General features: G+C 47.7%; 1 protein-coding gene across 2 annotated transcripts in view; it reads left to right on the forward strand.

The window, feature by feature from the left end:
- The first annotated feature begins 672 nt into the window (after positions 1-672).
- Positions 673-13,136, forward strand: part of Clmp (CXADR-like membrane protein) — a 103,431-nt gene continuing 90,967 nt past the window's right edge. Inside the window, exon 1 of one of the 2 annotated variants that reach the window (XR_003948007.1) lies at positions 673-4,909. Coding sequence is in view for 1 of the 2 variants with exons in the window: in NM_133733.5 (NP_598494.2) it covers positions 4,885-4,909 (25 nt within the window). In the remaining variant the exon portion in view is untranslated. The remainder of the gene's footprint in view (positions 4,910-13,136) is intronic. The other variant, NM_133733.5, reaches the window with a different exon arrangement.

Here is a 13,136-nt window from a genome sequence, read left to right on the forward strand (position 1 = left end):
GAAAGGGTGAGGATGGCACTCTCTGGTGTCCCAGAGATCAAGAATTAGAATGCAGGGCATGTGTCTCTGCTTTGTTTTGAGATAGGGTCCCACTCTGTAGCCAGCAGCAGTCTTGTACTCACAATGGTCTCTCCCAATACAGAGAGAGTGCAAGCACATGCTACCACAACCAGCTAAGCAACAAGTGTTTCCTACCTTCTTTCCTTCTTCATCGTTTTCCTCCTACTCTCTCTCCCTTTCTCCTCTTCCTCCCTTTCCTTGGAGGCCAGGATCTCCTGTAACCCACACTAACCTCAAATGTGTTCTGCAGCTCAGGATGCCCTTGAACTTCTGATCCTCCTGTCTCTTCCCCCGGCAGCTGGGATTGCAGGTGTTCACTACCATGCTCACTTAATGTGGACTGGTAAGTTGAACTCTAGTTTTCTCGTATGAGATACATCTCTAGCTAAGTGATTCCTGAAACTGAATGTTCTACAAAATCTGGAGACATCTGGGCTTGGAAGTACATACCTGTAATCTGAAAACTTCAGATGTGGAGGCAAGAAGATCAGAAGTTTAAGGTCTTCCTAGCTATATATCAAGTTTAAGGCCAGCCTGAGCTACACGAAACCCTGACACAAAAGAAACCAAACCAAACCAGCCAACCGAACAAACAGAAAGCCAAAATTCTGAGACAATGTTTAATATTCATAAGAAAGCTTGGAGTGAGGAGAGGAGCAGGCATGGGGGAGATGCTAAGGTTCTCCGGTGCCCACCAACCCTTGCGGTCATCAAGATACCTCATGTTAGCATGATTTCGACGTTGAACAAATTCCAGAAGCCTTTGCCTGGCGTTCAGTAGCTTTCTCAGTCTGACTTCAGTCCCATGTTCCAGGGCTTTTTGCTTCAATCACTTAATTTTTCCTTTTCAACCAGTGTCTCCTGAGTATGTAGAATCCATGTCTTGACCCACCTAGGATCTTTGTTCAGTCCTAGTCATGCTCAAAGCTGAGACATTGCTCTCTAACCACTACACTCCACAGTGTGCTTGGGATGCCGAGTTTGTTTTTACTGGAAACTTAACTGTCTTCTGTTGTTGGTGAACCGTTTCCCATGATGAGGTCTTCTCTCCATTGGACTTGATGGTCCACTAAAGGTAAGAGTATCACATACATACCTGGATTCTCCCAAGGGACCCAGCATCAGCAGGCAGTGGAATGTCACTCCAGGCTGTCTCCAGAAGCTCTACTTTGGATTTAGGTCAGTGGCAAACCCCTACCCGAGGAAGATGCATCTGCTCCCTAGTGGCCCAGGACATTGGACTTGTGGAGAGTGAGTGTTAATCTCAGCGTGACCTAAGGACCTGGGTTAGTGATTAACAATCTGGGATCCAGGGAGTCTTGATAGCCTCAGCTTGGGTGATATGGACCTAGGCACACGTCAGCTGCACTTACACACGTCTGTCTTCAGGCACACATCTCTCCAGCCAGAGCAGCAATAGTGAGAAAGATAGCAGTGTGGTAGAAGCCATGCTTTAGAACCGTACAGAATCAAACCACACCTCTCCTAAGAAGGGACGACGAGGGGAAGCCAAGGAGAGGGCATCCTGAGGCTTTTGTCCTGTTGTTCCTACTTTTTGGTGTGTCTGAAAAGATGTCAAGCATTTTTTTTTAAGCTGTGGATTAGAAATATCAAAAGAGTATCTTTCCTTTAGTCTCCTTCCTACTCCCTCAGCCTTTACGAAGAATTCATTTTTCAACATAGTTGTGGATATACCCTATTAGATAAGTGATTACAAATGGAAAATTTGCCTATGGTGCCACACACACACACCTTTATTCTTAGCACTCTGGAGGCAGATGCAGGAGGCTCTCTATGAACTTAAGGCCAGCCTAAACTACATTGTGAGTTCCAGGCAAAATAGGGCTATCCTGTCAGACTCTTCCTCAAACACCCCCCCACACACACACACACCACAAACACACACATACAATCACACACATGCATATACATACACAATCACTCCTACACATAACACATACACATATATACACATACTCTCTCACACACACATATATACACACATACACACACTCACATACACACAGGCACACATACACACATATACACACATGCACACATATATATGTACATATATACATACACAAACACACATATACACATACTCACACACACATATATACATACATATACACACAAACACACACACTTATACACACATACACATAAACACACACTCACACATACAAATACAACATATACACACACAAAAATACACTCATACACACACAAACATACATCTCAACATGTACTCACACATTCACATGCAGAACACACACACACACGTATATACACTCATGCACCTACACAACACCTACACACACAAACATACATGCTCACATACATACATGCACATACACATATAGAACATATACACACACAAACACACAAGCATACACACACACACATTTACTCCAGAACGAAAGAAAGCTTTTAAATATTTTATAATATAAATATAGTGTTTTTAAATGCTTGGTTTTTAGAAAGATATTTTAATATTTCTGAGCTGGAGCAGGACATTTCACCCTCCTAAGAGATAGTTTCCTTCCCTCTAAAACAGAATAAGAATGCCCATGCATGGAGTCTGGGTTGGATTCTCAGGACAGAATGTGGGGAAGGAAAAGAATATGGGGGAGGGGAAGGGTTGGAGCTAATATGCTAAAACCCCAACAACTCAGGCTTTTGACAACACTTTGGTGCGATGTAAGAGGTGCAGTCTCTCCTAGACTCTGCTTTTCTCGCCTGTGAAATGGGACTGACTTTCAGTACAACTGGGAAGGCCTATGCCAGTCCTAAGGGGCTAAGAGAGCCAGAAAGGAGCTGGAGGGGGGCAGCCTGCCAGCCTCTGAGGGGACTGTTAATTGCTCATATGAGTTATGATTAGGCTCTGGCCCCAGCCCCCAGTCTAGGTGGTGGGACTAAAGGTGAGTGGCAGCAGCCCCAGCCAGTCCTCCAGGGACATCCATAGGCTGGGACTACAAAGGACTGATCTTTTCTGCAGTGCCAGGAAAGGTGCCAGGACGAGCTCCGAGCCCTTGAGCCCTGAGCAGCCCCTGCTGCTCTTCTCTTCTCTGGTCCTTCCTCACAGGAGGTTAAGCACCAAGGGCGACTGGCTCCAGGCTCTCCTCTGGGGGCCCACCAGTCTCTTGCCCTCTGCCCACCTCCAATGCAGTGTTCGTGGGACAGAAAAAGGAGATTTATTCAATCTCATCAGCCTCGTTGAGAAGAGGGAGAGAGATACAGTGGCCCGCTGCCCCAATCCATCTTCTGTGTTCTGGACTAAGGCTTAAGTAGAACCCAAGTTCATATCTAACAGATTCCCAATCAGGAAGTGGTCTGCCCATCACCTGCTTCTGTCTCTCTAGTAAGTTGGTCTGACAAATTGTAAATTCTTTTCAAGGAAAAAGTTTTCTCTCTGGCTGACCCAGGCATTAGACTCTTCCTTCTCCCAACATGAGATTGGGGGCGGGGGGGGGGGGAGTCCAGCTTATTGGGATTCATTATTTTAATAGTCTGATGGACAGGCTGAAGGATGCAAGTGTCTAGCGCTAACTTCTTTATCCCTGCAAGGCTGGTTACACTTAGCTCGGGCTGTCATGGAACTCACTAAATAGCCCAGGGTGGATGTGAACTCCTGACTATCCTCCCGCCTCAGCTTAAGGCATCACTGTTTCCTTGAACTCTGGATTCCCACTTCTCTAGGAGAGTGGCAGGCTCAGCTCTATGCGGATTTAACAGCACTTGACTATGAATAGCAAATGCAAAGGCCACATGTGAGCCGCAAAGGGTCCAAACAAGGAAGCCTGAAGAACTGTTTTAATAACCCAGTACTGCACAAACTATTTATATGGTGCCCCTAGTGATTTCATACCGACCTAACCAGACCTGGAAGGAGAAGAGAAATAAGAGGCTGGGGGAAACAAGAAGAGAGAGGAAGAAAGGAGGAGACAAGAGCAAGAAAGGGAACAAGATCTGGTGTAGTGATGCGCTCAGCACTAGGTATATCTATGTGAGTTCGAGACCAGCCTAGTCTACATAGACTTCCAGACCAACAAAGAGCTACAGAGTGCGACCCTGTCTACCACCACCCCAGTCATCCTCGGGAGGGGGAGGAGAGAGAGAGAGAGAGAGAGAGAGAGAGAGAGAGAGAGAGAGAGAGAGAGAGGCATAAAGCATTGTGAGAGACAAAAATATACAAAAGAGCAGAGAGATTAGAGAGATCAAGGAGAAAAAAGACAGAATTGAAAAGGCCGCATCCACCGGTTCTTGGCCCAAGTGCTGCGGATTCTCTCCTGCACCGCATCAGTTGGCACCGAGCGCCCCCCTCGATCACCCCGGGCCGCGGCCCTCCCTCCCGGGTGGGAGGTAAAGCAGCCCCAGCAGCTAACCCCAAACGCAGAGAGGGAGGGCGGGAGCGAAGAGAAGGGAGGGCGAGGGGAGGGATGGAGGGAGGGGCTGCGGTAGGAGGCAGCCGTGTGGTTCCAGCTCATTTTTTTTCCTCTTTCTCCAGTCGGTTTTCTTTCCAAACAGGGAAAAGTGTTCCACGAAGCGGTAGCTCCTTGCCGCCTCGCCTTCTCCTCCCTAACCCTGGGCCCGGCCCCCGTCCCGGCGCGAGCTGGTGGAGCCAGGGCTAGAAGCCCTCGGTGCCCCCGGAGCGCAGCGCGCAGGGGACCCGGGCGCGGGGCCAGCGCCCGCACATGGCTGCAGCCCCCCGCGCGCACCCCGAGGCGCCGCGCCCTGCTCACAGAAGGTCCGTCGGCTGGGCTCGGTCGCCCTGCAGCCAGGCTGCGCTGAGCCGGGAAGTGCCCGTGTCCGGAGATCGGGATGTCCCTCTTCTTCCTCTGGCTAGGTGAGTGCCTTGGGGAGGGCGGGAGTTTGGATGGCCCTGGGGAAACGCCACCCTGCGTTTGGGTGGAGACCCGCCCTCAGCACCGTGGTCCCCGCAGTCCCGGAGTGCGGCAACCACTCGGTCTCTGCCTCCGCGCCACCGAGGGGCGCATCTGGCAGCCGAGGACCGCCCAGTCGGCCATCGAAATGTCTCACACATCTGGGCCCTCCAGCCAGCTACGGGGTGGGGGCGTTTCCTGGTGGAGTTTGGCGGAGAACCGTTTCGTGGAGAGGGTACTTTTCAAGCGCGTGGTTTGGTTTCAGGAGTACCAGGGGAAAGTGGAGAGCTGGGGAGGGAAGGTTCATCCAGGGTTTTCTGTGCCAGGTTTTGAGGGTGGGGGGAGCTTTTTGTTTCAAACAGGCGCCTCTGAGCGCTCAGATTAGAAACAGATGTGTTGAAGGGGAAGAGGGAGGGAGAGGGAGGAGAGAAGGAAGAAGAGAAGGGTATAGAGGGAAACAGGGCAGGGTGAAAGAAGCACCAAAAAGCCAGGTGACCCCAGAAGATGCAGGCTGAACGCGACCCAGGGAAGGAGAGAAAGAAAGAGCCAGAGAAGCAGAGAGAACGGAGGACAGGAATGTGAAGACAAGCCTGAGAGAAGGGAGCCTGGAGTCCTTGAAACCAATGCAGCAAAGGAGGCAACAGAGGGAAAAGCATATTCTGCCCCTCCTGAACCTGGCTCCGGGGCAGAAAGAGCCCTTCTGGGTGGTCCTCATTTAGGACCAGGCGGGTCTCCTGAGGCTGGGATGGGGGTGTGGAGGGGTGCCCTAAGACACAGGCTGGCTGACATTCCTGGGCTGGACCTGGCAGCTTTGTGGGCCAGGGCACAGAAGGGGTACATGGAAAGAGCTGGAGGAGGTTTGTGAACCTGTGAGGGACCAGGCCCTTGGAAGGCAGCAAGACAACTGAACAAAGTCCAAGTGTGTGTGTGAAGAAGCAGGGCTCTTGTCCACCTGGAGTCAAACCCCAAAGTTAGCAGGCATTCAGAGTAGGGTAGGCGTGGTTGCCCCCTGAGGCTGGCAGAGAAGTAACCAGCGGATCCCGAACTGACTGGCCAGGTGACTCTGGGCAGCTCCCTATGTAGAGCTTTGTTTGCTTAGCTCCCCCCCCCCCAAAAATGAGACCGTTTTTCGGGCATTTCCAGGCCTGAGAGCCAGTATCTCCATGAATTAGATGGAGGCTGGAACCCAGAAAAACCAGCAGAGGTGAAGGAGAATTGAAAAGCCACTTGGCATAGTGACTACAGCTTGTAGACAGTCGCTGAAAACTTACACATTGGTTGGCATGCCCGTGTGCCGCCCCCAGGCTGATAGCTGCTAAGGCATAGAAAGAGAGAGAGAGAGCTACAGCCCAAGGAGAGAAGGGGAGGGGCTCTTTTCCAAGCTCTTTGAGATATTGGCCAATTGTTGCAGCACAACTGGCATAGCTAGATGGCACCTTTGTCAGCCTCCCAGAGGCACCTCTAAGCTACCAATACTCAGATGTGTAGTAGAATCAAACTCAGAACTACCTTATTGGAGCCAACTAGCCTCTGAGTCCTTTTTATACTGAGTACTTTCATGTGAATGAGTTCATTAACGCCTCTGCTCTTCGAGTCAGCCCTACTGGATACCCGGTAGGCCTAAACTCATATTGCACATGAAGAAAGCAAGGTGTACAGAAGTCAGGTAACTTCAACAAAGCCACAAGCTCACGATGAACAGATGTGGGATTTGAAGGTAGACTGCACATGGTGTGCCATGAAAAATGAACAGTGACTTTAGTTCAAGTGGTTGGAGTCAGCTGGTAGGTAGGCCTGGATGTGACCCTTGATGGCAGCCATTCTCTCAGTTTATGAGAAAGGGTCTGACTGAGGCAGAGATCAGAGGACATACTTATTCACTGTTTCTTCTTTATTTGCTTTTTAATTCCACTTTTAGATGTACTTACTTTCCATGTGTGAGTGTTTTGCCTGCTTGTGTATATGTGTACCGTGCATGTGCCTGAAGCTCCTGGAGGCTAAGGAGGGCATCAGATCCTCCAAAAAATGGAGTTATGAATGGTTTGTAGTTTGGAGGTATGGATGTGTGCAAGGAACCGAGCCCAGTCCTCTGCAAAGAGCAACAAGTGAGCTATCTCTCCAGCCCTTGTTTCTTCTTCATTAAGTGCTTGCTAGGTGTAATCACTTCCTTGATAAGGAAAGTAAGCAGCTGGATTAATTCCCCACATGCTTGCTTTCTTGGGCACTCTCACAACTAAAGACTGGGAGGAGAGAAAGAATGACTGGCCGTGAATTCACATCACTGAACCTCCCTCCACACCTCCTCTTAAGCTTTTACCTCAGCTGGCTATTAGCAGATTCAAGTCTGTGATGTCCTGGGTCTAAGTTGCTTCAACTATTCAAGTCAGAGACAGGCATCAAAAAGGAGCAATTTTCAGGACCCCAGCCCCCCCCCATACACACACACACACACACACACACACACACACACACACACTGCAAATGACAGTCTGCCTTGGATCAGGAGCACACAAGGAAAGCAGCTATGCTGGCTAGATCAACTTCTCTGCAAAATGGCTTTGAGCATTGGTGCATTGAAGACCCTTCAGCAACATCAAATTAAAATCTGGATTTGCCTAAAAAAAAAAAACATAAACAAACAAAAAAACCAAAACAAAGTAAAAACAAAAAGCCAGCAACAAAACAAACCAACAAGACCAACCCTTTCTTACTCCACTTGTCCTTTAAAGGGGTAATTTTTCATATTGTTTCCCCTCATGAGTGGCTGCAGTAGAGAATGCACAGTATAGGCGAGAGCTGGGGGGTTGGGAGAGTTTAATCATCTGTGCAAAGGTGGGCCAGTGGGCTTCTTGCATATATATATATATATAACCTGCCAGAGAGTGAGGCCCAATGCCTTGCTTCTTTACTGTGAATGAATGAACAGGTAGTGACCCCTAAGGGACAGAGAGAGGCCCTGGCCCCTCTTGATACTGTCCTGAGCCATCATTTGCTATCTAGTTCTGGTTTTGTTTGTTTGTTTGATTGGTTGGGTGGTTAGTTGGTTGGTTGGTTGGTTGGTTGGTTGGTTGGTTGGTTGGTTGGTTGGTTGGTTGATTCCCCCCCCCCCAAGCCGGGGGCGGGGAGTTATTTGTTTCTTTGGCTGTTGTTGTTTTTCTTGATTATCTTTCCTGGCTTTCTTGCAATAGTTGTTGTGTTTGTGTCTTTCATGGCCCACACCCTCCATGCTACGCTCTGCTGTCTTGTCTGTAGCTGATAGGAAGCCAAGAACCTGGGTTGGAAAGCGGCAAGCTCTCTGGGTTCTGGCTCCACCTCTCTTGTTTGTAAAAAAGCAGGTCAGGTAGAAGATCTTGAATTCATTTTTTTTTATTCTATGACATTTTGTTCCTCCAAAATCTTTAACAGTTCTCATTTCTTGTTATATTTTGTCACTTTTTAAAAAAAAAAATTAGGTTAGCTTGTAAAAAGCCATTGTGCCACCCCCTGCCTCTCTCTCTGTGTGTGTGTGTGTGTGTGTGTGTGTGTGTGTGTTTTGCTGGGAAGTGAACCTAGCATATGCTAGGTGTGCTTTCTTCCTACTGAGCTACATCCCTAGCCCAGTATCCATTGCTTTTGATACTGAGCATAAACACTTCACTCAGAGGACAGGGCAGGAGCTGAGTTCCCCAGCAATGAGCACAGGTCTTTCCCTCTTCTTCCCACATTAGTGATGATGCTCACAGTAACAGTGTGATCCCAGTGGACTCACGTCTTGTCCTAACTTATTTATGTCTTAGGCTCAGCTGTGCAACACATGATTGAGTTTCATCAAAGTACCTAATGATGGTGAACTATTGAACAAATGGTTTGAAACATAGACCCAAAGATTCAGCACAACTTGGGGGAGGGGATGGAATCTAAACTACTACACAAACTTCTGGTTCTTAAAAACTTGAACTCAGACCCCTCCGAGAATCTAATGGAAACCAGTTCTCAGAGGAAGACACGAGCATAAGATTTTCCATTGATCTCTAGGGTTTTGTTGACTTCCTGGTAGCCTCCCTTGGAATACAAATTCATCCTTCATCTAAAGCTACCTCTACTTTTATGATGAAGAAGGGACCAAAGTTCAGAGAGACTTGGCTAAGGCTACCCAACTAGTCTAGTCCCCAGACTCCATGATGTGTCCCACCACACATCCGTGAGATGGAGAATGTGTTCCCTGCCCTTTCGTCTTGCACAGCTTAGCTGCAGGATCATAACTGGCCTTCCAGTGTTTCAGTTAGATGAGCTAAATGCTGAGTAATTGGCACGCTCTTTCATGTTGAGAAACGGCTTGGAAAATAGGGCAGATGTCGAAACATTTCAATTCAGCCATCATAACTGGAAATCTTGGAAATTTTCTGAAGTGTCATGTTGGATGTGTTCAGAAAAGGGAGAATTAATACCCGAAGTTCCAAACATGTGGCTGTGTGCACACAAAGAACAGAATGGCACGCCAGTGGCTCCCTTCTGACTTAACTTTGCTCTATTGTTCCAGGCTTGCTACACCCCATACTCCACAAGAATGTTTGACTAAGTCCATCTCTAAGTTTTCTTGCAGGGCTCTCTCCTACTATTCTCTGAAAAGGATGTGGTCTTACCACTCCGCTTGCTTGGTTTTTGTTCTTGTTGTGTTTCAGGTACTGCCCACTTGGAGCAATTGGTGGCAGATGATTATAAACCCATAAGGGTCAGCTAAGTACTATGAGCAAAGTGGTCTGTGTCTTTCATCTTACAGTTGTCCTGTGTGAGCCAGGGAACCCTTTTCAAGGTCAGACTAATGTCCAGGTCCTTGTGCTTGGGGAGTTCATAACTGGAGTTATAGCAAAGTTACCTTCAGAACAACCCCCGAAAAGGGACACCCAGGGAAAACCAGTTTTGAGGATTTGATGGCCATAGTAAGGATACTGAGTTCACAGGACAACCCACGGGAACTAGTTTTCTCCTTTCGACCACATGAGTTCCGGGGACTGAACTCAGGTCATTAGGCGTGTCTGGTAGCAAGTTTCTGTATCCCTAGCTGTCCTGCTAACTTCCTCACCACCATCCCCTTTACTTTATCCATAATTTACACATAATAAAGTGAACCCATTAAGGCATACAGCTCCTTGGCTTCCTTGCATAGATCAGAATTCGTGTTTGTGTTTTCAAATTTAATCCTATATTGTTCACCTACTTATATTTCACTGAGAGAGGATACCGAGAGTCAGAACAGTAGGGAGAAATTCTCAACAGTTTTGGTGTAGGTTTCTTTGAGAGAAACTTACTCTGTAGCCCAGTCTGGCCTCAGACTTTCATTGCAGCAACACTGTTGTCCAAGCATCTTAAGTGCTGGGGTACAGGTGTGAGCCAACACCCTTGGTTCCATTTTTAACATCTGTACAAGGCTTGAGAGTTTACGAAGTATTTGAAAGAAGCAGGGAAAAAGCAATTGATGGGTTGGTTCGGGAGAAGAGCTGGCATGAAATTCTTTTTTAGAAATTAGTTTGATAGAAGAGAGGGTCTTCCAAGTACAAGAGCCAGAACCAGGCTGCCAGGTGAGAAATTGTTAGAGGCAAGAAGATGTGACTTAAAGGAGAAGAGAGACTTCCTTTTACAACTTAGAGAGGACAACCTCCAATAGAGAAGTAGCTTAATATAAAAGAAAACTAGGCATCAGTGATGAGGGGAAGCCCAGAGGAGAAATGCCCCCCAGCAGCAGCTGGCAGGAAACTTCATACCACATCATTTAGTCTGGGCTAGGCTACATGACAAGGATGAGGAGCCAGGTACTGAGTAGAACCATAAATGAAGGGTTGTTACCCCTCTTACCACCACCACCACCACCACTACCACCATCATCATCACCAACACCACCACCCTGCCCAGAAGCACATGGATTCTCTATCCCAAAGAGCTGCAGGGGAAATGGCCTGATTTCTTCCAGCTGTGGGATCTGGCCAAAGTGACCAGTGTGTCTTAAAGAGATAGGTACAAGTTCTCACACGAAGTTTGTTCACATACCTTATACCATCCTCACATTGTTCTTCCATAGCAAATGACTTATTACTCTACTTTACAAATAAATAAACAAAGCAAGGTTATGAGAAGTAAAAATGAGCTTGCACAAATACCCCAGGAAACAGATGAGCAGAGACACTAACCTAGGACTGGGGATTCCCAAGGCTGTGAGCTTTACCAGCAGACATAGTTATTCTACAAGGCTCAGTGCTACCAAAGGAGGTGGGGGGGCAGTCTAGATGTTGGGCCACTTATCACATCCCCTTTCCCTGTCCCATTCAAATGGTTTGTTTGGATTACCAACTATTGTTTATAAATGAGTCTCTGTACACATCCTGTGTGCATCCCATGGTCAGTGCTTGCTAACTAACTGAAGATCCCTTGCTGTCCTCAGGGTTCTTGGTGAGATGTGTCCTGTTTGGGGTCAGGCACAGGAGCCTCCTGGGTTAACACAAGATCCTGTGGCTATGGATGGGAAGGTTTGGGAATCTGTGTGAATTGCTTGTGCATTGCATTTTTCTGGTTAAATCCCACTTTTAGCAGTTCTGACTTCCTTGTATCCTAAAGAAAGAACGCAGACCTTTAACTCCTCTTAAAAAAAAAAGGAAAAAAAGAAAAAAAAAGGTTTTGGTTCTCTGAACTCCAACTGTCTGGTTTTTGAAAACATAAAAGTTTATTTCCTTTGGCACCAAAATGGGGAAGAATGCTGAAATGAACCTTTATTTTGTGATTGGCAGACGGTTGGATCAGTCTGTGTAGCGTCAGCCAAAGTCTGTCTGTGATAAGGCTGAAAACTGCTTTGTCTCAGGAGAAGGCAGGGAAGAAAGCCTGCTCCCTTTTGGGCCCCTACTGGGAGGAGAAAATGGAACCGCTCTCCTCAGAACAGGTCCTTAGTTAGTGGAGGCTTTTCTGAAGAGGTAGCAAAGGGAGTCTGAAGAGGTCAGGTCAGGAAAGTCAAGTGAAGAGAAGGAAAAGGATGAGGATGGAGAAGTGGGGAGGACAGAGCTTAGAAACAGTAGAGTGCAAAGCAAAGCTGACTGGTGGTGTCTGCAGAGGGGCCTCTCTGGCACTGTCTGTCCCTCAAGGATGGCTGCAGCAACCCATTTTCTCTTTTGGTGCTCACGTTCATCCAAGATCCTTCTTTATTCACATCTTCTCCCTCACAAACAATTTCAGAGGTGGGTACCACCCCTGAGCTGGGATCTGAAATTCTGATAAAATGGAAGGCCAGTCTCTGCCACCTAACCACTGAGCAGTGAAGGAGACGGTCAGAAACAAGGGCAAGCACATACGGGAGAAAGCAAACATCAGGGATGTTAGGAGGCCCCTACGGAGTTCTCAGAAGAAATATAATTCTATCTGTGTGGGAGTCAGGGTCTCCTCTTGTGCCTGCAGGGACCTTATGAACTTCAATCTCTTACTACACTTCCAGAGTATCAGGGTTGGTGCTAAGAAAGCAGCTGGCAGGCTGGTAGGGTGACCCATCAACATCAGAAAGGCTGGATTAATCAGTGTGTATCCTTGGCAACCTGCCAGGTGCTTCCTGGAGGGACTAAACCTCCCAGCATCCTCTGTGTCCTTGCCTTCTGAAGCGTATGGTGTCATCCTTCATCAAAACCTGTCACCTCCATTGCCTCATCCCTCACGGGATGCTAAGAAGAGAAAGATGAAGAAGGACCGACCGTACCAGTGGGTTGAGATGTGTTCATTAAGACTGGTGGACTCCTCGGCTGGGTTTGAGTGGCTTTGCTCTACATGGAAAACAAACAGGATTAAGCCAAGAAGGAATTTTCTGTCCTCAAAGAAATCCACTGTACAGAACAGAGCTCCAGCTCCTGACATAGTCTGATTTTCTCTTCTGGGTGATGAAAGGCAGCAGGAAGAATCCAATCCCTATGAGGGAGATTGTTTTGTGACTTCATTGTTTAAATTTAGGCTTGGGTTTGAGGGGGATCGTTCAGACTTGGAGCGGGGTGCCTTCTAACCCAACCCCTGTCACTTCTCATTACTTCCAACGACAATTCCAATTATTTGCAGTCACTCTTCAAGGGACAAGCAGGGGGAAGGCACATAAGGCTTCCATGTGGGCCAGCCATGGGACAATTGCCGTGAGAGCCGATCCTTGGGGTCCCAGACCCTGGCTTGATGCTAGCTTGGGGCTCTTGGTAA

This window comes from Mus musculus, chromosome 9 (genome assembly GCF_000001635.26).
Source record: "Mus musculus strain C57BL/6J chromosome 9, GRCm38.p6 C57BL/6J".
In the NCBI taxonomy this organism is placed as follows: Eukaryota; Metazoa; Chordata; class Mammalia; order Rodentia; family Muridae; genus Mus; species Mus musculus.